Below are 27,062 nucleotides of genomic sequence, written 5' to 3' on the forward strand. Positions count from 1 at the left end.
ATGTTTATGGAGGAGGATGGAAGGTTTTAGGGAAGAGAATATGCACTTAATAGCCGCACCCAGACAGTAATGACGTTTCTATTCTCCACTCCCTTCTATAATCCCACAATTTTCTGCTATTACCCCCTCCATAGGGCATTCTCCTCTATCCTAAACCTCCAAATCCACTTGCCTAATAGAGCTTTATTGAAGACCCTTTGATTCTTCACTCTAAGTCCTCCCATTTCTTCAGAGTCGTAACAACATTTCAGTTTACTAGATGAAAGGAAACTTCCTTGTTTCGCCTGTTGCATCCCGTAGGAAGATCCACTGAAGTCTTTCCAACGTTTCAGTAACTGAAACTTGGAGTCTGGCGTAACAACATGAAATAAGTGGGTATGCTAGACAGAGTACCTTTTATGAGTACAAAGTACCTCATTTGGACAAGTACCTCTTTCGCCAGCCTGCTAACCGCTTCTCAACCCTCTCAATCACTGGATTCCACACGAGCAGATCTCTGTTTGAAGCATCCAAAGGTAGACCAGGAGGTTGTAGGTAATGCACCAATTATCCACCCTACCAACCAGTATGATCTCACATTTTCTGAGGTTGATGTTGAGGCATAACACAACCTGGAGCCAGATGAGGATCTGCCTCAAGTATGAGAAACATCTGTGATATGCATCACAGAACACCAAAGTATCATCTGCAAATAAGAGATGGTACACCAGTATGTACGTGAAGACCTAACCTAAGAGGCGATATAGAAAGGTCATTTGATGTCAGAGATATTAATTTAATTTGAATGATACCATGACATAATGGAGAAGATTCATATTTTTTCAGTTATCTCATCTCCTTCTAGTGCTTTAGAAATTATTTGTATTTGTTCTATTGAACTTGTGCCTTGGTGTTGTCTAGAATTACATGTTGATCTAAATAGTGCTTTGAAGTCAGCAACCTTTTCTCTTTGTCATTATTTCATTCTCAAAAAAAAGAAGACACAAATTATACACAACACACACATATATATATAGAGAGAGACTATTGTAAGTCAGCTTATTGCAATTATTATCTAAAGCTATTGTTTACTTTTGCAGGAATTCATCCACTCCACAGTCCGATGACCTCCTTAATCGTTAGTAAACAGCCTACCTTGCATGTTCTGCAGTGTGTAGTTGCGTATCTTTTTTGTTTGTACCTATGGTTTACCGATTAATAATTTAGAGAAATAGAAAACTTTTGTTTAATTAGATGTATAAATTATAGGATGCATCAGAATATTAGCTTTAAACAAATATTATACATTGGAAACTTTTAAACCTAAAACAAGGCGTGCCTCAACTTTTATTTTTGAAAAAAATAAAATAAAACAAGGCACGAGGAATTTTTTTTTGTTCTGCAATACTGACAATATAAAGAATAACAATCATTTGGGTTTAAATTGTGATGTATTGCTCGAGTTCACAACTGCTGAATATGTTTCCAACTCTTGGTTGAATCGTTACCCTTTGGCCATACCTGGAACGTGTTAATAGATTACTGTTTAGCGCTGGATCCAATTTTTTCTCATACTGAACAGTTAATAAACTCTGCAATCAATTATTCTGATGTTTCTCTTGCCAGTTGGATTAGCAACGCTCTAACATTTTTTTTTGTGGTTTCCCCTTTCGAACTTATCTTTTGATTCCTTCATCGTCCTTCCACTTGTCAAAATTATTTAAAAATGATTAGCGTATCTTTTAATTGCCTCTTTGCACATTCTTCCGGAGTATAAATTTGATACTTCTGGCTAAAAATGTTATGCTTTGGAAGTTTATTTCCAATCCAAAATGTGTGATCATGTTCTTCTGAAGCTTATTTCCAATCCAAAATGTGTGATCACGTTTTTCTGTTATCATACTAAGTGGTCTCTTAAAGATTTCTTTTGTTATCTCTTGTTTAAAGTGATGTCTGAGTAACAGATCTTGTTGCATATATCATATAAGGCTCATTTTCGTGCAGAAGCACCTCGTTTGAGCTCTATGAATGATGTCGGAAAGGCAAAAAGTGTGGTGTCAGATCCTCAGTTTGAGGAACGGTTGCAAGCAGTAAAAAGGTGCTACTACTATTTAGAATGGTTTCTACCCCACTGCTTATCTGCAGTAGCTATCTTCCTTATAAGAATTTTAGATATATGATTGCAGTAACTTGCCATTCTGAATTTTCTTAGCCAGTTTTCCGCTCATATTGTATTGGAGTCCAAAATTTGATGATGCACGAAAGCTGCTAAAAGAGATGATGTTTCATCGCTGAACGTGGTGTACTCATTGATGTTACAGACATGCCAGTAGCCTTCGTACCTATTCTTCATCTTATCATCTTGTATGGACAGTCACAAATGAGATTCAAATAGAGAGTCTCCGCTCACCCACCCCCACCCCTCCACCCCAAAAAAAGAAAAAGTTGGAAGTAATCATAGACTAGGAGAGATTCTTTTAGCATTATTGACCAATTAATCACCTTGTACTGGTAGTGGCTATCATTTGTACAATGACCTAGTACAAAAATAATTTCCGAGCTGCTTGGCCATGCTTACTAGAGGCGTCACCACCACTTTGCATTCCAAGTAAGATGACGACAACAACAACAACAACAAGCCCAGTGAAATCCCACAAGTAGTGTTTGGGGAGGGTGAAGTGTACGCAGACGTTACCCCTACCTAATGAAGGTACAAAGGCTGTTTTCGAAAGACCCTCGGCTCAAAAGAAGTGAAAATGAAGCAATAAACAGACAGTAGCAACAACCAGGTAAGTAGACATGGGAACAAATGAAATACGTGCAACAACAGATATGTAAGAATACGACACTATAAAAATAGATTCATTCTTGCTGGAAATAATGACACAAGATGAAATAGCAAGGGGCTAGGCATCTAAAAATACAAAACTAGGACTAATACTACTGGGATGCTTAGACGAAACTCTAGACTGCTTGTCAACCCACAACCCTAATCCTCGACCTCCACACCCTCCTATTAAGGGTCATGTCCTCGGTAAGCTGAAGTAGTGCCATGTCCTGCGTAATCACCTCACCCCAGTACTTCTTAGGCCTTCCTCTACCTCTCCTCTGACCTGTCATTGTCAACCTCTCACGCCTCTTAACCGTCTCTCCTCTTCACATGCCTGAACCATCTCAGCCCCGATTCCCGCAACTTATCTTCTATCGAAGCCACGCCCACCTTGTCCCTGATATACTCATTCCTAATCTTATCTCTCCTGATATGCCCACATATCCATCTCAATATCCTCATTTCCGCTACTTTCAACTTCTGAACATGGGATTTCTTGACTGGCCAACACTCGGCTCCAGACAACATGGTCGGTCTAACTACCGCTTTATAGAACTTGCCCTTAAGTTTAGGTGGCACATTCTTGTCACACAAAACACCCGAAACGAGCCTCCATTTCATCCATCCCGCTCCAATACGGTGTGCGACATCCTCGTTGATCTCCCTGTTACCCTGTATCACAGTCCCAAGATATTTGAAACTATCTCTCCTGGGGATGACTTGTGTATCCAGCTTCACTTCCACTTCTGCTTCATGAGCCCCAACACAGAACTTACACTCCAAGTGCTCTGTCTTCGTCCTGCTCAACTTGAAACCTTTAGACTCCAGGGTCTGTCTCCACACCTCTAGCCTAGCATTTAACCCCACAACGCGTCTCATCAATCAGCACTATGTCATTTGCAAATAACATACAACATGGCACCTCTCCTTGAATGAATCGCGTCAACACATCTATCGCCAGGGCAAATAAAAATGGGCTAAGAGCTGATCCTTGATGCAACCCTATCTCTGCTGGGAAATAGTCCGAGTCACCTCCCACCGTCCTCACCCGAGTCTTAGCTCCATTGTACATGTCCTTAATCACCCTAATTGTACGCTACCGGGACACCACTAATCTCCAAACATCTCCATAAAACCTCCCTAAGGACTTTATCATAGGCTTTTTCTAAGTCAATAAACACCATATGCAAGTCATTCTTCGTCTCCCTATACTATTCCATCAACCTCCTTACCAGTTGAATGGCTTCTTTAGTCGACCGCCCTGGCATGAAACCGAACTTGCTTGCATTCCAAGCTAGAGACTGACTGAATGATCACTGGTTACAAGTGTCGCGATCAAGTATTTAGACCTAAGTTGCTAGGACACCGGTGTAGGTGTCCGACATGGGTGCGGATCTAGAGGTCGGATCCTTCGAGATGTAAATTCTAAGATTCAGGGATACGGATACGGGTGCAAGGATCCGGCTAAAAATAATTCAAAAAATAAAAATATAAAGTATTTCTAAATTATGAGAAATTTTGGGGAATACTTATGTATAGCTTGTAAAATGTGGCTTTCTTTTTTATTCTCAGGATAGATTTCCTAGATAAGGTATGCTATTTTCTTCAAATTTACCCTAATTTTGGTTTTGATTTCGGGAATCAAATTGTATATCAGTCTCAAATTTTTCCGTCCGTCGTGGTCAAAGTGCCCAAAATTGTTTGACCAGATCCAATACGGATCCCATACCCACACCCATACTAGTGTCGTGTCGACACGGGTGCGGCACCTAACTGCCATGTCGGAGCAACTTAGATTTAGACCTCAGATTCCGGGGCTAATTGATGTCAATTTCAACTTCTGCGTTATGTTCTAGGCTACTTTGGGATATTCTTTGTTCTTATAAAGTAAGCTGCTTCTACATTGTTGACTATGCTAAATCTATGCTGTGTCAAATATTGATGTCTAATTCCTTCATTTAGATTTTTTATTTCCATTTTTGTGGACTATGTCACTAATTTGTTGATGACATTATCCTTTTTTCTCTTTTCTTCTTCATTGATTAAAATGTGTTTCATTGACTGGCATTTCCACTAACTGGTAGGTTGGCACTAAAGCAGAAAAAAGCAGAGGAAGAGAAAGCATACGGAGCAATTGACTATGATGCTCCGGTCGAGTCCGAAAGTACTACAATCGGATTGGGTACCAAGGTAGTACTATAATGGAGCTGACACATCTCCATGTTGATCCAATCTGAGTTCTTTCTTCATATGGCCACTAATAGATTCATGTGGAATTTAATAGATTGGAGTTGGAGCAGCTGTTATTGTATTTGGACTCGTATTTGCACTTGGTGACTTTCTTCCTTCTGGAAGGTAGATTGTGGTGCTTCCAACTATGCTGGCTATTAGTTATCAAATAGATCTCATCATTTGCATCCTGGTTTTCTTTTCTACTCAATCAAGAGGTTACAAAGTTTCATGACTTGCTTGTTGCTTATTTCTTTTCAGTTTTTTCCTTAACGTAATCCTAATGAAGCCATTGGTGCAGTGTTAGTCCCACTGAGGAGATTGCCAGCACTGATAAGAGAATTGCTGAAGATGAGAGAGCTAACCTCCTGGTAAAATGATTGCTGTCACATTAAAATTAATTTTTTTTCTAGTGTACAAGTACAACTATAAGAAAGGAAAGACATACTTTTGAGTTCAGTTGAATTGCTGCAGAAAGAATAGGCAATATCAGTGAAGGCGTCTATTGCCAATCCCTGTCATCTATCTAATGGGCTTTTGTCTGTAGTATTCATTGCTAGTCAGTAGGCACAACTTTTCTCTATATGCACATTCTTCAATACACAGTTTTTTAGGCACAACTTTTCTCTATATGCACATTCTTCAATACACAGTTTTTTGTTTTCTCTGTTGTGTGCGTTTTCCTGAATACTAGGTATTGGATGAAAGTACGAAACAGGTCCAAATGGAGTTAAATGAATTTTTAGGATATAAAAATGTGCTATGCTAGCAATTTCTACATATAGAAGCTCTTTAGGAAAAAAAACTGTTAGTAATATGTTAAATTCACTCAATTTTGTATAATTTCATGGACGCCTATATGTGTGCTCTGTTATTAGATGATATTTTCCTTATCTATTTCCCTATATATTGTTGAAATATCATCAGATTTGATGCTTTTGCAGAAGACGCTTCAGCAGATTGAGGCAACACTGGCTTCATCACCAGAGGATTCAATCTCCCTTGAAGTGAGTTATTGTATATGATGTAATTTAAGATGTTTTTGTTTGTAATCCTATGCTTACAGTTTCAGAATTTCTCATTTCGCTCATCAGGATATAGCATACCTACTTAGAGCCCGTTTGGACATAAGAAATTTTTTCCTTTTTTCCAAAAGATTTTCACTTTTTTCCGAAATCGGCGTTTGTTCATAAAATTTTCAATTTTCACTTGAAGATGCATTTTGGAAATTTTCGAAAATTTGAAAAACTCCAAAAACCTGTTTTTCAAAATTCACTCAAATCACTCACGAAACTTCAAAAACAACAACAACAACAACAACAACAACAACAACAACAACAACAACAACAACAACAACCCAGTATAATCCCACTTAGTGGGGTCTGGGGAGGGTAGTGTGTACGCAGACCTTACCCCTACCCTAGGGTAGAGAGACTGTTTCCAAATAGACCCCCGACATCCTTCCCTCCAAGAACTTCCCACCTTGCTCTTGGGGGGACTCGAACTCACAACCTCTCGGTTGGAAGTGGGGGTTGCTTACCATCAGAGCAACCCCTCTTGTCTAAATATCAAATATCAAATATCATTTTCACTTGAAAATTTTTTTCACCCTTTTTTGGAATTTTACAATTCTTATGTCCAAACGCCCACTTAGTTTAGACTCCTTGAGTGGCATATACTTGTGCTCTGGGTGGAAAAGTTAACTTATTGCGTATGGAGGTGAAAACGTTTTGCAAGTTAAACATTGCTCACCCATCGTTTCCCTGCTCTATTAACTTTATGGGAGTTACGATATGAAAGCAAGTCTCTTATCTTTTACAAGAGACTTTGGAACCCTTAGACTATGTGGTTCTTTGCCTCCAATTGTTTTTGCTATGTTAGTTGATGGACATCAACCCATTTCTTTTACAATGAGTCATTCAGCTTGAATCGAGCAGACAATTTCGCAGTTCGGCAACACTAAAGTCCCAGGGTTAGTTGATATTCATATTTAAATTTTGACAACTTTTTGTTGGTGTGCAACTACTATACTTGACCTAACCGACTAATTCCTCGCCTAGCATGAAACCTTATGATGCCCCTTGTCCTCAACATCCCTGTGCATCATAGTTTCAATCCACACTGATGTCTTGTCCCAGTCACCCTTACCAAAAATGATCACATTTGGGTGATATTTAGGTGAAAGGAGGTATCAAATTTCTACAGGTTCTTATTCCGGAAAAACATGGGTTTAATTTCTCACTCTCCTTCTCTTTCCTATATTCCAACAACAATCAAGTGGATTGGGTCATGATTTATTAAGGCCACAACAATTGTTTGCTGAAAAGGTGCATTCTTTATTGAGTGCCAGCGCTTGAGGTTCACGGTATAGGAATCCCTAATAAATTTGAGTATCAAATTGTGGATTATATGGGTTATGTCAAATTGGTTTCCTAAGGTCCAGAAGTTTAACTATTAGCTGTCTTGTGGAAGTCAAAAGGGGAAATTCTCTGTGGGGGCTGATAGAGGTAGTAACAGTGAATTTCAGACTACAAGGCTGATAATTGTAAAAATTGTCGGTATTGCTTTGGATAGAAATTCCTCAGAAAAGAATTGCTCTTTTGTGCTTCTTAGGAGATGAAAGATAGAAATGCTCGTTGTGCCCTGTCAATTATATGGATTTTCCTTTATAATGCTATGTAAGAATTCTTGTTTGACAAATTCTCTTTTGATGGCATAAGTCCAAACGACCACTTTCTAAAATTTCATTCTGCAACTGTGTAAGATTCTTTTTTTGAGAATGAACAACTGTGTAAGTTTCTTTAAATGGTTTGCAGGGAGCTGCTGTGACCTTAGTTCAACTGGGGGAGTACAATCGAGCCTCTTCCCTTCTTGAGGATTTGATTAAGGTTTTCTTTTGGCTGATGTATTATTTTGTTTATGAAGAGATTTTTCGAGTCCATATGGATATCATGAAATAACCTGTTTGCAAATGCAGAAGAAACCGAATGACCCTGATGTCTACCGTTTGCTTGGAGAAGTCAAATATGAACTGAAGGACTATGAAGGAAGTGCTGCTGCTTTTAGGATGTCTGCCATGGTCAGTAGCTTATATGCTGGATAAGATGCCTATTCTAGTATACTTCGTTACTATGAGAAATACAACAACAACAAACCCAGTGAAATCCCACAAGTGGGGTCTTGAGAGGGTAATGTGTACGCAGACCTTACCTCTACCCTATGAAGGTAGAGGTTGTTTTCGATAGACCCTCGGCTCAGGAACAGTGAAAAGGAAGCAATAAACAAACAATAGCACCAACAAGGTAATAGGAGAATGGAAGCAGACGGCACATCATGTAAATAGCAAAGATCTAGGAATACGAAAATACAAGAATAGTGTCAATACTACTGGTAAGAATGACACACCGTGTAATAACAAGAACCAGAAATAGGAAAATATAAGACTGGTACTAATACTACTGGTAAGACTAGGGGAAACTCTTGACTACCTGTCAAACCCACAACCCTAATTCTCGACCTCCACACCTTCTTATCGAGGGTCATGTCCTCGGTAAGCTGAAGTAGTGCCATGCTAAGTTCCGCGGACTCTTCGATTTTGGTGTCGTCCCCGTCTCGATACGAGACAAGGATGAGAGCGGGAGCGGGATACATCCTGGATTCGGTCAACTGACTTGGGACACTTTAACCGGAGTCCATCGACAAATTTGGGAGAAAAATTAAGATTTTGATTTCTCAAAATAAAAAATAAAACAGATTTAGGAGAATGAAAGAATAATGTCCATCTTGAAGAATGAAAGATTGAATTTTACAATATTTATGTAAGTTTTTCACAGAATATCTCTCAAAAATTTTAATATTTTTATAGCTCTATTTTTTATTAGTCGAATCCCCGCACCAGTATCCATATCCGGATCCGCACCACCGAATCTTAAAATTTAGATTTTGCCGAATCTGATACTCGGATCCGTCCTCGTATCGGATACCCACACCTGAGTCCGAGCAACTTAGGTGTCATGTACTGCCTAATCACCTCTCCCCAATACTTCTTAGACCTCCCTTTACCCTTCCTCTGACCTGTCATGATCAACCTCTCGCACCTTCTAATCGGGGCATCAATGTCTCTCCTCTTCATATACCCGAACCATCTCATTCTCGATTCCTGCAACTTGTCTTCCACGGAGCCATGCCCACTTTGTCCCTGATAACTTCATTCCTAATCTTATCCTGCCTGGTAATAGGAAAATAATAGAAAAATTATATTATTGATTGATGTTTTAACTATAATACAACAACAACAACAACAACAACCCAGTATAATCCCACTAGTGGGGTCTGGGGAGGGTAGTGTGTACGCAGTCCTTACCCCTACCTTGGGGTAGAGAGGTTGTTTCCAAAATAGACCCTCAGCATCCTTCCCTCCAAGAACTCCCCACCTTGCTCTTGGGGTAACTCGAACTCACAACCTCTTGGTTGGAAGTGGAGGTTGCTTACCATCAGAGCAACCTTCTTGTCGATACATACTGTGCCCTATTTATAACTATACACAATACATATTGTACTCTTATTTCATGTGGACTATACTTATTTACACAACTATTTAACAGTTACTTTAAATAGTTTATCATTGTTTATGGTGTGTACCTCTTTTGAAACCTCATGTTCTTCCTCTTCTTGTAGCTCCCTTTACATGGATGAATGCTAACTTGAAAATACTTTACCTAGGAATCTAAACATCTACCTACCCTGAAAGCTCTGTGATTTATATATATATATATATAAGTTTTGTCATGTTAGTTGACCATATCAGAATCCCACAAACACAAATTTAATTAGACATTATTCAGACCAAGTTTTTTCAGCACTTACACAAGGTTGAATAACCTGCTAGGATGGTCTTACAGGTGTCCGGAACTATTGATTTTGAAGTTCTACGTGGTCTTACAAATGCACTGATAGCTGCAAAGAAGCCAGATGAGGTTGGTTGGTCAATATGCTGTTTCCTCTTTTTCAATTATTTCATTGCCTGCACTACAAGACAGGAAATGATTCTCAGTTTCTTTGTCCCAGTTAACCACATTTTTGACAGCTTGAGAATTTGTCAGATCTGATAAAAATGTGAAGGTGTCTTCTTTGTTGGAACTGAAGAGAAAAGAGTATCCATATTTACCATCATAACTGTGGAAAGAGTAAGAAACTTGAATAATTTCATTCATATTTTTGAATGTCATATACATGGCTTTATATACAAGAAGAGGTTAGAAACAAAATCCCATAAAATCTAACAAAATCCCATAAAATCTGGGATTATACAAAATAAAATAAAACAAAGAATCAAAATTTGATATGGAAAGATCTTAGAGAATCAAAAACTTGATATGGACAAATCTTAGAGGATCAAATCTTGATATGGAGAATATCTTCTTGGAAATCCTCCATCATTCAACACTCCCCCTCAAGCTGGTGAATGGATATCTTCCATTCCTAGCTTGCTTATCAGGTCTTGAAACACATTGTTTGGCAGTCCTTTTGTTAAAACATCGGCCAACTGATCTTTTGTAGATACAAATGGTGTACATTTCTCCTTAATGAAGTGTCTATCTACCTCAATATGCTTAGTGCGATCATGCTGTACAAGATTATGAGCTATACTTATTGCTGATTTGTTGTCACAATATAGTCTCATAGGTCCTTCCCATCTTATCTTCAAATCATCAAGGATTATCTTTAGCCATAACAACTCACAAACTCCCATCGCCATAGATCTGAACTCGGATTCTGCACTTGATCTGGCCACCACATTCTGTTTTTTACTTCTCCAAGTCACAATATTTCCTCCTAAAAAGGTACAGTATCCAGAAGTTGACCTTCGATCCACTGATGAACCAGCATAATCCGCATCAGTATAAGCCTCTAAAACCATGTCTCCTCCTCTTCTGAATAGTATTCCTTTTTCGGGGCTTCCTTTAAGATATTGTAGAATCCTGTTCGCCGCTTGGAGATGCATTTCTCTGGGGTCATGCATAAATTGGCTAACGACACTTACAGCAAAAGCAATGTCTGGCCTTGTATGGGACAAGTAGATCAATTTCCCTACAAGCCTTTGATACGAGCCTTTATCTACCACAGAATCTTCTGGAGAATTACACAACCCATGATTATAATTAATTGGTGTGACCACTGGTTTACACCCTAATTTTCCTGTTTCTTTCAACAAATCAAGCACATATTTTTGTTGGGAAATAAAGATTCCTTGTTTAGAATGTGTTACTTAAATTCCCAAAAAATACTTTAATTTTCCAAGATCTTTGATATCAAATTCCTCGAGTAAACAATTCTTCAAATTGTGTATCTCCTCTGAATCATCACCTGTTACTATGATATCATCTACATAGACTAGTAGAGCAGTTACCTTTCCTGTTTTTGAGTGCCTTATGTTCAAAGTGTGGTCTCCTTGACTCTGCCGATAGCCTAGCTTGATCATAACCTTTGCAAATCTTCCAAACCATGCACGGGGTGATTGCTTTAGTCCAAGAGTGCCTTCTTCGGTCTACATACCATTCCCTTCTTGCTTTCAAAACCAGGTGGTACCTCCATATAGATCTCCTCATTTAAATCTCCATGTAGAAAAGCATTTTTAACATCAAATTGTTGTAGGTTCCAATTAAAAATCGCAGCCAATGACAATAAGATCCTCACTATATTCATTTTTGCCACTGGGGCAAAAGTCTCCAAATAATCAATTCCATAGGTCTGTGTGTAACCCTTGCTACCAAACGTGCTTTAAATCTTTCTATAGACCCATCGGACTTGTATTTCACGGTAAACACCCATCTACGCCCTACCGGCTTTTTCCCTTTTGGTAATTCCACAATTTCCCAAGTTTTATTCTTCTGCAATGCTTCCATTTCCATCTTCATAGCTTCTTCCCACTCTTTGTTGCCTAATGCTTCAGACAAATTTTTTGGAACAGGAATTGTGTGGAGGTTACTGAGAAAAGCTTTATGGCTTGGGGATAGATTTTGATATGTCAAGGAAAGGCACAAAGGGTGTTGTGTGCAGGTTCTGATTCCTTTTCTAAGTGCAATGGGAAGGTCAAGATCATTTGTTTGGTTATGATCTTCATGTTCAGTTTGGTTTGGTGTTTCTGATGGTTCAACAGGTTCAGGATAGGTATTAGGAGCAGGAACATGAGGAGATAATTGTGGTTGAGTAGTTTGATCAGTTAGCCTCTTTCTTCTAGAATAAATCTGCAATGGTGGATTACTTTCTTGAATTCCTTTATCTATATCAAGATTAGAAGACTGAATAGGTTCATTAGGATTTAGTGACTCAGATGAGTTAAGAGATGGTGACTCAGGCAAGGACATAGATAAGGATTTGTCATGGCTAGGAATAGACAAATCAAGTAGTGATAAGTCTAGAGATCCTTTTCCATCCAATGACTCCCCCTAAATGTAAGAATTTTTAAAAAATGACTCACTTTCATCAAATGTGACATCAGCTGAAACAAAAAACTTCTTGGTTGATGGTTGGTAACACTTATATCCTTTTTGAGTAGGAGAATATCCAATGAAAACACACTTAAAAGCACGTGGATCTAATTTGCCTCTATTCTGAGAATGAATGTGAACATAGGCAATACTCCCAAAGATTCTAGGAATCAATTTACTGGAATTTTCGAAATTCGGGAAGAAACTCCTAAGAGTATCAAGTGGGCTCTTAAAATTCAGAATTCTTGATGGTATTCTGTTACTAAGATATGCAGCAGTTAGGACAGCTTCCCCCCAATACTGTTTTGGAACCTTTTTGTGAAACAATAGTGATCTAGTAATGTCAAGTAACAAACCGTTTCTTCTCTCCGCTATCCCATTTTGTTGAGGAGTATTGACACATGAAGATTCGTGAATAATTTCCTCATTTTTGAAGAAAACAGAGAGGTTTTGATTGAAGTAGTCCTTGGCATTATCAGAACGGAATCTTTTAATTGTCACATCAAATTGGGTTTTAACCAGATTAAAAAAGGTAGGAAGAACGTGACTGACATCTGATTTTTGCTTTAACAAATAGATCCATGTTACTCTTGTACAATCATCAATGAATGACACAAACCATCTAGCACCGGAAATATTAGGAATGGAAGAGGGTCCCCATACATCACAATGAATAAGAGAAAATGGAGTCTGACATCTTTTGTTGCTTATTGGAAAGGAAACACGTTTATGTTTTGCGATTTCACAATCTTTACAATGAAAAGACTCCAACCAAATTTTTGAATAATGATGGAAACATTAGCTTGATTACATAAAAAGAAGGATGACCTAAGCGACGATGATAGAGCCAAACTCTCTCTTTATTGGACATAACAGATTCAGACAAGAATGAACTAGATAAGGAATTCTTAATTGTATCTCCACCATTGTGAAAATCCAGAAAATAAAGACCACCTTTCTCACTAGCACGCCCAATCATCTCCTTCGTGTCCTGTTTCTGAAATGCACAATATGAAGAGAAAAAGGTTACTTTGCATTTGGAATCTTTGGTGACTTTGTGGACAGAAATGAGATTTGCAAATAACTTTGGGACATGAAGAACATTCTTAAGTATCAAAGACTTTCCCAGTTGTATATCTCCTTGGCCAGTTACAGTAATAACTGAACCATCGGCTATAGTTATTTTTTTATAGCTAGGGCAAGGTGAATATGATATAAAGAGATGGGAGGAACAAGTCATATGATCAGTTGCCCCGGAATCAACCACCCACATTGGAGAAAATTTGTCTCTAACATTAGCAACAAAAGTGGAAGAAATACCTGCAAAGGCCATTGAACAACTACCTGCCGAAGATGATATCTCCAGAGATTCCAGCAATGTCTTCAATTTCTCAATATCTTCTTTGTTGAATTCTGGGACTAATGGACTTTTTTTATCAACCTGAGGGCTGCTAGCAATGTGTGTCTGCGTTCCATCAAAAGTATTTTTGGTTGGAGGTTTACCATTGAGTTTCCAACATCTCTCTCGTGTGCCGGTACTTTTTGCAGTAAGTGCAGTAAAGATTGTCTCTGTTGACTATCGGTTTGAATGAACTTGCGGGCTTGATGGTGCTCTCCAATTGTGAAACTCCAGATTCCTTTTTATTTGTCCCTTTTGTCATAAGAGTTGATCCTTCATTTATTTGAGTTTCAAGCAGAACACTCCTCCGTCCTTCCTCTGTTCGTATAATGGCCATTGTCTCATTCAATGATGGCAGATCTTCTTTCTTTAAAATTTGCACTCGTACAGCATCAAACTCTGCATTTAGCCCTGCAAAAAAATCATAAATCCTTTCTTTTTCAATAAATCTTTTCAAAATTACAGCATCGCCTGTGCAACGCATTTGAATGCATTGATAGTGATCCATCTTTTGTCATAACCCCAGTAAAAGGTTAGAATATTCAGTGATAGATCGAGCTCCCTGTTTTGTTGTAGATAATTTTGTTTTTATTTCATAGATCCTGGCAGCATCATGAACTTTAGAGTATGTCTCCTTCACTGCATCCCAAATTTCCTTAGCAGTATTCAGAAACATAACAGTATCACTAATTTCTGGAAGCATGGAGTTCCATAACCATGACATCACCATTGAATCATGTTCATCCCATGCATCAAACTTGGGGTCTTCTTTGGATGGTCCTGTACCGAGGAGATGTCCTAATTTCCCTTTACCTTTTAGAAAGGTACGAACAAGCTGAGACCATTTTAGATAATTTTTTCCATTCAACCGATAAGAGGCTTGAATATTTTGTGAATCTCCAGTTGAAACTATAGAGCTATGCTCTACCGTGGCAGAAACATTTTCAGAGACTGGAGTATTCGCAATAGTACTCTCTTCGGACATGGTTTTCAAATGGTTTCAACCCTTGGGCGGAATAAAGAGGACAAATGTGATGAAAAGATGGATGAATGAAAAAAATCTATCAGTAATAAGCCTAAGGCTATGATACCATGTGGAAAGAGTAAGAAACTTGAATAATTTCATTCATATTTTTGAATGTCATATACATGGCTTTATATACAAGAAGAGGTTAGAAACAAAATCCCATAAAATCTGGGATTATACAAAATAAAATAAAACAAAGAATCAAAATTTGATATGGAAAGATCTTAGAGGATCAAATCTTGATATGGAGAATATCTTCTTGGAAATCCTCCATCATTCAACAATAACCATTGTTCATAAGTAGAAAAGTGAGTCCTAGAAGTATGAACAATTATGGACAAAATGAATATTATGCATTGAGGTTGAGTGAAAACTGTAAAAATGTATTGCGCTCATTGGTGTTCAAGATACTATGTGAAACTGGATATGTAAACTGCCTAAGATTTTAGCCTTTCGCCAAGGGTATGATATTTATGAATGTTTTCTTCTCAAACTCCTGCCATGTTAATGATGCACCTTTGTTAAAATTGGATATGACATATATTCGGTGCTTCACATGGATCCTTCAAAATATACGACAAAATAAAGTATCTGTGCAGGATTCATGTCTATGCATGAGTGCATGTAACATGTGTCGAAATTCATATACGTCTTGATTCATCACTTGATTAATGAAATCTTATAAAGCTTTCTATAATATGCCTTACGATATTCTCTATTTTAATTATAAAATTAGCATAGGGATCAATTACCTACCATATTATACATAGTCTACTTGGACTCGGGTGAGTGTGTCCAATATGGGTGCGGATCTAGAGGTTGAATCCTTCATCAATTATGTTTGTTGCTATAATAACATAATTAAATCTGAATTCCTATCATTTTCATGTCAATATGTGGACTTGATATGACTATGTTACTTTTTTAGGCTGTTCAAATGCTTTTGGCATCTCGCAAACGTCTAAATGAAGAAAAAACTATCGGTAGCAGTGATGGAATCAAGAAGAGTGCAGTGAAATCAAAGTCAGATGTTGACCCAATTCAAGTAAGCTTTGATATCATAGCATGTCAAATCTGCTAGTCCCTTAGTCCTAATTTGTTTGGCAAAAATTATTATTTGGAGAGTAAACAAATTCTCAAACATTTATTAAATATTTCTAACTTTGAATTTCTAAACATGTAAATTTATCTAAAATATAAGTTCTCTTTGAAACTTAGATGAGTTGCCACCTGCACTCTGAACACCGGAGGAAATAGTTGTTAGGTTTTATCATGTTTCCACTAACTCATCTTGTAGCATGTAAAACTTTCTTCATCTATAAAAAGTTTACCACATGAATCCAAATAATACACATTGGCGCACCACTATCACGTCTGTCCGATACATTGGAGCAGATGTCAGAGAATGAAACCAACAGTAGAGATCAATAAAAATAAAAATCTAGTTAATAATTTGAGGAAATGACAATGGAGAAGAAGTTTCTAGCGTTAGATGACTAGCACTACCAGAATATCATGTTCAAAGCTGTTAACAATTTCTACAGTTCTTTCACTTAGTTCAATTGTAAAGCTGTTCAAATGTGTTAGGTACTGTTGGTTAATATGAGCGAATACTGCAGAGTGCACATTTAGAGCCCGTTTGGATTGGCTGTTTTAAGTGCTTTTAAACCATTTTGTAGTGTTTGGATAAAGTAAAAAAGTGCTTTTAAGCACTTGTTTTTAAGCTAAAATGACAAAAACAAGCCAAAAGCCAAAAGTTAGAATTCCTAACTTATGGCTTAAAAGCTATTTTGGCTTAAAAGTCACTTAAAACAAGCTCATCCAAACGGGCTCTTAATGAGTATTAACTTCTTGCCACAAGATATACAAAGTCAGGTGCAGATTTAGGCCCAAATTATGATGCACGTGAACCCATGATCTTTCTGCCAAACTGGTATTTTTGTACATAATTCCTAGAATTGATCAAATATTATTTGCTGGCCCTTATGCTCCAAAATGGTTCAATGGTACACTTGGGTGAATGCTGAGTTATTTATCCAAAAGAAGAGGGATCAATTCCCACTAAATACTTTTTTTGTTCTTCTTTCTATAGTGGTGCACCCATGTTCTATAAATTCTAAATCCGCCTTTGTACAAAGTTGTTTCGTCTTTTCCTCTATGCATAGCATAGGCAAGAGGTTGATAGGATCTTATCTGGAACCCTTACCAATCACGCTCTCTCATGTCATCTATTTTGTAAGTGCCAAATGTAATTTTGAAAATCCTATTCAAGAAAATGAGGCAATTAAGTAGTCAATGACAATTTGGAACTTTTCTCTTGTTGCTAACTTCTGTACAACTCTTTATCCTCCAAAGCATTATGAGCTAGTCTTTTAATGCAAAATTGTGTTTTCTGTTTTCACAAAACTAGTCTTTATATTTAATTTGGCCTACTATGCAAGTGAAATAAACAAGTAAATAACCACTTTCCTTAATGGCGAGCCACTTTTGAGCGAACTGAACTTTTGGATTAGCTGAAAGGGAAGGGGGAAATTGTACAAGGTATCTTTCACTCATATAACTATTTAAGGCACCAGTCTCAAAGGCAAGGAGTGTTGCACTCTTGTGCTTGAACGAATGCACTCATTGCTTGTGGTTATGTTGATTTTTTTTCTTCTCCTTTACAGATTGACCTGCTTCTTGGAAAATCATACTCAGAATGGGGCCGTGTCAGCGATGCGGTGTCTGTATATAATCAACTCATTTCTACCTATCCTGATGACTTTAGGGGTTACTTAGCAAAGGTTTTTTCCATCTGGTCCTTATATATTTTACCGCGATGGTTATTTCCATATTCTTTCACTTAAAGTTTGCGCGATAAGTGGATTACACATTTGGGTGATCCGAAAATTGTGTTTTGTGCAATTTTTAGTATTGACACACTTTAGTAATATTGTGTAATTGACGTTAAGTTTAATTACTAAAGAAATACTAGAGTTCCTAATCTGCAAAGCTTATTTTAATGTGGAGATAGTAGAGATAAGATTCAAAGGATAGTGTGAAATGTAGCATTTAAGGAATAAATTGCTAGTTTTCAGCAAATTTCAAAGTACTGTAAAGGAATAGTAATCAATAAATAGCATAATATCCTATACATTGGAAAATGTTTCATAATGACGTGATAATTATTTTTTAAATTTTAGTGTTTTATTTATAGGTTTAAGATATTGATCATCTCGATTTGTGCAGGGTATTATTTTGAAAGAGAACGGAAATGTTGGTGATGCTGAGAGAATGTTTATACAAGTGAGTATATGAATAGCAATATGAATAGTCTCAGACACCCTTCCCATAAGCTGACACCAAGATAAACGCTTCCTTCCATCTTCGTCTTTTTAAGAGACAATGATCAACGTGCTATGCTTCTCCTTTGGCATGAGGTCCTTGGCTTGAGATTATTAGGTAGTTAAAGCCAACTGGGGCCTTGTGTTAACTCTCCCTTTCCCTTGCAATTATTTTCTATAATTTCTATAAACAAAATACTAAGTTTAATTGGTCATTAGTTATGGTACAATTATTACTGTCCCAGATATGACAAATGGTTTACCTTTCTTATTGGGAAGCATTCTTGTTTTGCCTTCTCATAGGCAACATAAGGATGTGCTCTTTACTCTAAGACTTGACACTGATGAAACTTTCTATTCATATTTAAATACCCCAGATAACTTGAAGGCAAAAAAATGAAGTGTAGGGAGAGGAGTCCTACTTCTCTCTAGAGTCTAAAAATGTGAAAGAGTAGCTGATGGGAAAGAACCCAGATTCAGAGTTCTGGAGAATGGAGATCATATGCTGAAAAGAAAGGAGTTCCTCAAGATTTGTCTGATTTCCAGATTTGAGCATATAGATTCTGCTTGAACTACTTTTTCCTTTATACCTTTGCTTTTAACAAATAACAAGGAGTACATGAAAATAAGTATGCTTCATTTTGCTCATTTTTTAAGCTTGATTAGACAATCCTTAGATTTAGAAAGGGTCAATCTTTAGAGTCACATAAACTGTTACTGGGGTAGTAATATAGGTCATGATAGTTAATAGTCAAAATATTAAAAAATATTGAGAAATGGTGATTTAAAAATTTTCTTTGATTCTCCAAATAGTAATAGTGACACATAAAAATGGAATAGAGGAACTATCTTTTTAAATTGTGCTTGGGCCTGTGGGTCTGCACAGGCTTCCTCTCCACTAGTAGTTTAATATGTTTGAGCACTGCTGCTTTGTTCCACTCCGATAATCCTATCCAACTTTTGCCTCAGCTTTCTCAAGCTTGAGTCCACTTCCCATGAATCTTTTCAACACTTACTCTCCAGGTAGTTTACAGACTGGGAATAGATGCTTGTATGCTAAAAGGAACAGAATAACTATTTTCAGTATTTTGAAGTATACCGGTATAGAATACCTCTCTTGATGTGAAACTACAAATTTTTGGATGGTAGTAGCAGCTCTGTCAAGTTCAAGAATAAAAGGTAACGAATATGGTTACAGAAAAACATGGATATGCTTCTTCCTTTTTTGGTTAGTCCGTTTATATTACTAGGACAAGGAGGGTGTACAGCATACATTGATTGTCAAAACTAGCAAAACTATGAGGAAATGGGATCCGACCCCCAGAAGGGTCGTTACAAAAAGGGGAGTTTAAAAGGATACTACTACTACCTAAGTTGCTAGGACACTGGTGTAGGTGTCCGACATGGGTGCGGATCTAGAGGTCGGATCCTTCGAGATGTAAATTTTAAGATTCGGGGATACGGATACGGGTGCAAGGATCCGGCTAAAAATAATTCAAAAAATAAAAATATAAAAAATATCTCTAAATTATGAGAAATTTTGGGAATACTTATGTATAGCTTGTGTGGCTTTCCTTTTTATTCTCAAGTTGTAGATAAGAAAAGGATAGATTTCCTAGATAAGGTATGCTATTTTCTTCAAATTTATCCTAATTTTGGTTTTGATTTTGGGAATTAAATTTTATATGGTCTCGAATTTTTCTGTCCGTCGTGGTCAAAGTACCCAAAATTGTTTGACCAGATCCGGTACGGATCCCATACCCACACTCATACTAGTGTCGTGTCGACACGGGTGCGGCACCTAAACTGCTATGTCGGAGCAACTTAGACTACTACTAATCTACTAGTACAACTACTAGTAGTTACTATATATCTAAGATAAGTTACTCCTCACTGATCAGCTTGTAGCATATCTGAAACAAAAAGCGATGGAGCATAAATAAAGTTGCTTGTGTCTGAATACTCCATGCTACATCCATGTTTAGCCAGTTGGTCTGCCATCCCATTCTGCTCCCTGTATGTATGAGTGATGGATTATCCAGCTACCTGATCAAGAACCTGCGATCATTGATAAGATTAGCTTTGTGCTAGGCGTAGGCCTTGTAGTAAAGCATGCGGCTCAGTTTGGACGCTAAGGTGAATATACAGTCTTATATTTGAGCAGAATGACTGGCTTGTATCTTGGGAGGGTGAATTATGGAATCTGGTAAGGATAAACTTGCATAGTTAATTTGCAAAGGGACTATGTAATCAGGAAAAATACATGTCGTTAGGATCTTGTTGCCATCTCTGAAAACCATATGCTTCGTATTTTGGCTTATCCATGACCGGTCTTTGCTTTGTATTAGTTTAGCTATGCTCTTTTTCCCATATACAATTTAGTCATTGACAAGACATTTCTAGGTTCCTGAACGGCAGTGTCATGATAGGTCCTCTATGTTTCTACCTATGTTGCTCGAATGCTCCAAAAATGTGTCTGCACCTGCGTGGGACCTTCAAAAATGCTGCAAGCTATTTGATCATTCTGTGATATCGGCATGCTTGCCTGATTGGTTTTAATGACAGAATGCAAACTTGTTAAATTTTATCTCTTAATCCAAATTTATGCACCTGCAATTTGTTTTTGAAAAATTTAAGGATTTCCTGTTAACATTTAGATTATCATTTATCTTCTAACATGGGGGATGATGTCACAGGCAAGATTCTTTGCACCAGAGAATGCGAAGGCGCTTGTTGATAAGTATTCAAAGTGATTACCGTTAAAGTGACCTTTGATATCCTGGCTGTTGGACTATTTGAGATAGGTTAGTAGGCCAAGAATTTGTCAATTGTGAGATTCTTCAGCAACTGAGAAGTAGTAACTTGATGGCAGTTTTCGCATCTGCTTCAGTACAAATTGCTAGGTACGCTACTGGAATTGTATATTTAAGATGTACTACTTGTGTACGCATAGGACATTTCTGTTTGAAAAATGTGGACGATGGTCGAAAAGCTCTGTTTGACATTCGGTGTACACTGAGGTTGGGACTACCTCTTTTCCATTTCTTCTTATTTTTACTGTGTTGGTTTTTTTTTAATGAATACGGGAGGTCAGCACTCAGCAGCACCTTAGATGATACGTTCACGATATTGACGCAGTACTAACTGGGCTAATTTGGTGTCCACCAGCCAAAATCCTGCAGGGATCCAATGAAGGAAACAGAGCCATCTACCCAATCAGATTGAATTAAGGGAAAGCAATAATAGAAAGCATTACCTGTTTGGCTCGGCATTCCCTTATCATCGATCAAGAATAAGCTGGTCAATGACTAGTGTGCAGTATGGTTAACCTATAAGCCTCGATGTTATCAGGGCGTGGACAGATAACTATTCAATAATTTCCTTTAACTACTTTATTATAATATATTCTACTATTCTGTTTCAATTGCAGAGCCATTTTGGGAACTGCCATTGGTAGCTTAATACCAAAATAATACAATTAATTCTCTTATTGAGCGCTATCTGATGATTCTGGGAATGGATAGTTGATGTGATCGGATCATATCCATAATTTGACGAATTATATACTCTCTTAGCACGCATTTATGCGGATTGAAGTACGTGATTGCTGTGTGCCTCATTAACAACCAAGGAGTTGGACTTTGTGCTCTTCCTCTCGTCTTGCCCTCCTCCAATGCCTTACCCTTTCCCTATAGCCTAATTGTGGCTCGCTGTACTCTCATCTGCAATCGTAGTTAACTCGTTAGAGATTATTTCTCGTCAGAAATTGCAGTTTTACTGAGTCAAGGAAAGTATTGGGTTCTCAAAATAAGTGCGTTGTTTTATTTCATTTACTAGTTATGTGGGCGACCTGAAGTGTGATGAGGGATTGTTTGTGCAATAATTTATAATGTTGGTAGTTATGCAGTTGAACATCATGTAGAGATTGTTACGTGGTAATAATAATACAGTGAACATTATGTGGGGTACACTTATTTTAAAAGTATGTGATGGTTCGACCCGCTATGTTGTATGGGGCTGAGTGTCGACCAGTCAAGAACTCTCACGTGCAGAAGATGAGAGTAGCAGAGATGAGGATGTTGAGATGGATGTGTGGGTGTACCAGGCGAGATAGAATTAGCAATGAAGCTATCCGGGACAGAGTGGGAGTAGCCTCCGTGGAGGACAAGATGCGGGAATCGCGGTTGAGATGGTTCGGACATGTTAAGAGAAGAAGCATTGATGCCCCTGTCGGGAGGTGTGAGAGGTTGGTCATGGAGAGTTTGAGGAGGGGTCGAGGTAGGCCTAAGAAGTACTGGGGAGAATTGATTCGGCAGGACGTGTCGTTGTTTCAGTTCACTGAGGACATGACACTTGATAGGAGGGTGTGGAGTTCGAGGATTAAGGTAAAAGGTTAGTATATGGGTAGTTTATAGTGTTCACCGATAGGCTTAGTAGCATGCATTTCCCTTCATATTCTTTGATTTTTATTATGGTATGTGGTTTTGTTTGCTTCAGGTATTGTATTTCGTGTTGCTATTATTGGATACTGTTTTCCTTCCTTTCTTCCCTCTTCTTCTTGCTCTCTTGAGCCGAGGGTCTATTGGAAACAGTCTCTCTACCTGCATTAGGTAGGGGTAAGGTCTGCGTACAGACTACCCTCCCTAGACCTCACATGTTGGGATCAAAATGGGTTAGTTGTTGTTGTTGTTGTATTTGTCTTTAGATACTTTTATTTATGTATCGTTAATACATGTAATCTTATTTTACATTCTATTGCTTACGGGTTTCTCTTTAGGGAAGAGGATTTGCAAATACCGCGAAACGATGAACTCCCTTTCTAGATATCCTCTTGTGATGCAAGGAAGTACTATCCCTAGTCGTCATTTGTTTCCCAAAAAACGTGAGCAAAATCTCCTTTCTCTACACGTACAATGGTGTATTTATGAGTTATACGTAGTAGGGATGTACATAGGCCGGGTTGGTTCGGATTTTATAATTATCAAACCAAACCAATTGTGTCGAGTTTTTAAATCTAAAGACCAAACCAATAAAACTCGGATTTTTCAATCTCGGTTTTTCTCGGGTTTTTTCGGGGGTTTTCTCCGGTAAAATCTTCGTAGAACAAAACATATAACGTATGCTCAAAATATTTCTTTAATCCTAGTAAGATATAACTATATAAAGTATTTTCCAAGAAAATAATACAAAATATGAGATATGCCATGACATTATCCTAAAATATTCAACAATAAAAACAATAAAATTATGTAATATAAATATTGCTCATTAAAAACCCATAATAAAAATAAACATAATCTAAAAGTACTAAGCCATGCTAAAATAAATAGACTAATAAGGGAGTATTAATTACATGACTAAACGCTAAAGAAAAATAAAGATAGGTTTTACATTTTTATCTAAATTATTGCAAAACAAAAAATAGATATTCGATACGTTCCCGTTCGTAATATTGAATTGATTGTCTTTTGTTAGCATTAGTATTGATTTGATTTTGGTTTGGGCTTTTGTTAGCATTATTTAATTTACTAATATTAATGACTATAAAACTTATTGGAGCATTCAAAAGTTCTAAGTCAAACCTTGAAATAATACCTTAAAAGATAAAATTATGAAAAAATTTAAGAAATATTTATAAATTACATCACAATAAGTATATTTATATATTAAATATATCTAAAATTTCTATATATGTAATGTCTGGTTGGTTTGGTTTCGGTTTGACTTTCTTTAGTTAAAACCAAACCAAACCAATTATGGTCGGATTTTTTTTTCCAACACCAAACCAAATCAAACTCGGGTTTTTTTTCTCGGTTTGACTCGAATTATCGGGTTGGTGCGATTTGTCGGTTTCCTTTGTGCACCACTAATACGTAGTATGTTGGAGGAGGACAAGCTAATAGGCTAATTAGTACCCCTTATGACTAGACCCGACCCAATAGCTTTTTCGATCCAATAATGTAATACATTGATTTTTACATAAATAATGGTGGCATTAAGCTTATTGCGAACCAAATACTGCATGATTGATGGGTGGATTTAATTTTTTCTTATACAGCAAGTGAAAAAATGTATATGTGAAACTTTATGATGGAATTATTTTGCTAATGTGGCCAATATTCAAAGACCCGAAGGGCCTCGTGATGTAATGGTGGCAAAAGTTGAGCCTCGATGCCGGGAAAGTGAAATAAACAAAATGAAAGAAGAAAGCTCGCAAAAGAGCGGTTTGTGTATGACGTCAATCTCTCTCCCTCTCAAATTATATTTGGAAGTTTCTATTATGCCCCAAAACTAGAATAGGATGTCAATCTCTCTCCCTCTTAGTAAGATGAATAATCCTGGTGCTAATTTCCTGCTTCTAATAAGTAATATGAATGGGTCGGGCCTGTTAATTGATGAAATTAGTATGAATAACTTGAGAGAACAGACAAAGAAGAAAAGAAATGCTCCAAGCTTGCACGATGTAGTGATGCTTTATTAAACAAAAGAAAACATGTCTGATTGGCAAGAATCTACAACATGCATGAGACGGTAACTTGAGATGAATTAAGATGGTGGAGGAATAACACTTATTGGACTAAACACTCTTTCGCTTTCTCTTCTTCTGTAGCAAAATAGATGAATTACCATGCATGGGCCGGCAAAGGAAAAAATGAATAAGAAAAAGCAGTACAATGATGATCATTAACTATTAGATCGATCGTTAATTGCATGCGCAATATTGCATGGAATTACGTACGCTAGGCGGTCAACTGCACAATTGAGGAGGCATGATTCCCTGGTGGTGTTGGTGATTGTCTGGAGAGCAGCAGCCAACGTTGTGAATGATATTATTATCATCGACGACGACGCTATTAATGGTGGATAAATCAGAAGAATGATGAGGCTGCTGCAGTTGGAAAAAGGCATCATGATCATGAGCTGGTGCTGGTGGTTGTCTGATCTTGTTGTTAGAGTTAATGTTTTTCAAAATCTTCTCGAAGACGGAGACTTCACAAGGAATCTTGAGGAGTCCCTGTTGTTGAAAACCAAACTCTTCTTCGGCTTCTCTCAAGAGGACTTGAAATGATGGGTGGCCCAAGTAATCCATTGGGATGACGAATCTCTTGACTTCTTCTTTGTCCTCCTTGCCAACGGATACTGCAAGGCACCCTTTGGGGACTGCTACATCGGAGCTATTAATGCTGCATACCTCTGCAGGTGATGATCTGTCCTTTTCCGAGAATGAAAGGGTTTTCTTGAGGAACTTATTGATGCTTTTGGTGCTGCTGCTTGTGCTGTTGTTTATACTGAGGAGGTTGTTATGGAGGTGGGTGGAGGAGGGGGAGGCAGCTGCTATCTTCTTCCATTTCTTGAGGAGCTGTTGAAGCCTAACTATTTGTCTGATCTTATTAGAAGAGCTGCCTGCAGACACAGATTTGTTTGATGGATCCATAGCTTAATTAATTTGCTAGCTGGATGATCAGGTAAAACACATTACTATATATATAGGAGGGGGAGAAGCAAGCCTAGTGTGTTAATCAATTGCAATTTACAATTAATTATTGGATGAATTATTCTACTAGCTAGCCCCCTATAATGCGGATGACCTGTTGCCTATAGGTACGGTACCTTCATCATTATTTGCAACCAATCCCCCATTAATTAATTAACGTACAAATAAATAAATTAAAAGAGTCTCTCCATCGGTTTTTGGTGCCTAACCACCTTGTTTTTAGTTATTTTCAAATATAGGGTTGGATACTATTTAGAGAACCCAGGATACTCTCTTCCGTACAAGTTACATTACACCTCTTCTCCTTTTCACTTTTGTCCTATCCCCATTAATCAAGTGATCAGGAGAGAGTTATTATTTGTTATTATTATACAGAGAATGAAGGATATTTATTATTTAATAGCGTAAATTCTAGGGTTGCATCTTAACTGTCACATCCTTCAATTCATCACAGCTACAATGCTTTTGTTACGCTGGCTTTCCACATTCTAATTGTTTCAGCTATACGAAAGCAATGCTGCTGTGCTGTATTCTTATTAATATTACAAGTCCACTTGTTAATTAAGTAACTGGACACTCTTAAGCCTTGGTGAAAATTAAAATAAACAAAACACAATTTGCTACTGGAGTGGTCACTCTTAATGAAAAATTAAAAGGCTTATGACCTATGTGGCATCATAATTTCGTTTGGCATGTGATTAGTCCCTATTCTTCGCTTGAACTATTTCCTGCTTCATTTCTTATTGAATTACCTGACGCTTTTTTTTTTCTAATTCAATATAATATATGTGCACCCTTTTACTTGATTCTCCATATTCTTCTAAACTTCCTGAGAAGTCTACCAACGTAGTATGAAGTCGGAGTCATCGAGATTAGTATTCCATAGGTCAAGAATATTTTGAAATATGGATTTTAAGGAACCGACTTTTTCCCAACTACCAAAGTTAGTATTTTGAACTGAAATAATCGTTTATTTGTTAAGAAAATCATTCGAAGCAATCATTATTAGGCATGATTCGACAAATGATTAATGTGCAACGTATTTGTAATTGTAATATACTCAAATATTTTAAGCCATCTAGACATATTTTGACAATGTATGGTACTAATTAAAATCATTCAAAAAGATTTATTTTTTCTTTGAGACCAGATTTTTATTTGCAAATGTGAAAATACGTTTAGTAAACTTTATAATTACGTAGACTGATACTATTCAGGTCTAACTGAAATATTTGTTAAAGAGGCGAATTTATTTATTAGCAGTAATAAATAGTGGTCAAAGAATCCATT

The 27,062-nt window shown here is 37.3% G+C and overlaps 3 protein-coding genes across 10 annotated transcripts in view; 2 read left to right on the forward strand and 1 right to left on the reverse strand.

Annotated features, from left to right (window-relative positions):
* The window catches only part of LOC104230228 (protein SLOW GREEN 1, chloroplastic), a 36,559-nt gene extending 14,782 nt beyond the window's left edge, over positions 1-21,777 (forward strand). The window contains exons 3-17 of one of the 8 annotated variants that reach the window (XR_711832.2): positions 1,080-1,117; positions 1,984-2,077; positions 4,894-4,999; positions 5,094-5,164; positions 5,340-5,409; positions 5,983-6,045; positions 7,855-7,926; positions 8,016-8,117; positions 9,940-10,014; positions 15,883-15,999; positions 17,621-17,737; positions 18,183-18,239; positions 20,974-21,081; positions 21,231-21,297; positions 21,446-21,777. Coding sequence is in view for 4 of the 8 variants with exons in the window: in XM_009782971.2 (XP_009781273.1) it covers positions 1,080-1,117; positions 1,984-2,077; positions 4,894-4,999; positions 5,094-5,164; positions 5,340-5,409; positions 5,983-6,045; positions 7,855-7,926; positions 8,016-8,117; positions 9,940-10,014; positions 15,883-15,999; positions 17,621-17,737; positions 18,183-18,239; positions 20,974-21,030 (1,039 nt within the window). In the remaining 4 variants the exon portion in view is untranslated. The other 7 variants (XR_711831.2, XR_711829.2, XR_711830.2 and 4 more) reach the window with 7 other exon arrangements.
* Positions 21,778-22,332: 555 nt separating this feature from the next.
* LOC138888453 (uncharacterized) lies at positions 22,333-22,887 on the forward strand. The gene is made up of 2 exons (XM_070170319.1): positions 22,333-22,669; positions 22,775-22,887. Exons 1-2 carry the CDS (start codon positions 22,333-22,335, stop codon positions 22,885-22,887), a joined length of 450 nt encoding a protein of 149 aa, XP_070026420.1.
* Positions 22,888-25,025: 2,138 nt separating this feature from the next.
* LOC104230227 (uncharacterized) lies at positions 25,026-25,712 on the reverse strand. The gene has a single exon (XM_009782970.2). It carries the CDS (start codon positions 25,710-25,712, stop codon positions 25,026-25,028), a length of 687 nt encoding a protein of 228 aa, XP_009781272.1.
* Between the last annotated feature and the right edge of the window lie 1,350 nt (positions 25,713-27,062).

This window comes from Nicotiana sylvestris, chromosome 3 (assembly GCF_000393655.2).
Source record: "Nicotiana sylvestris chromosome 3, ASM39365v2, whole genome shotgun sequence".
NCBI classification, from domain to species: domain Eukaryota; kingdom Viridiplantae; phylum Streptophyta; class Magnoliopsida; order Solanales; family Solanaceae; genus Nicotiana; species Nicotiana sylvestris.

Coding starts and splice junctions, on each gene's coding strand:
- LOC138888453 (XM_070170319.1), top strand. CDS start 22,333: ATGAGAGTAGCAGAGATGAGGATGTTGAGATGGATGTGTGGGTGTACC. Junction 22,670..22,774: donor TTCGAGGATTAAGGTAAAAG/GTTAGTATATGG, acceptor TGTTTGCTTCAG/GTATTGTATTTCGTGTTGCT.
- LOC104230227 (XM_009782970.2), bottom strand. CDS start 25,712: ATGGATCCATCAAACAAATCTGTGTCTGCAGGCAGCTCTTCTAATAAG.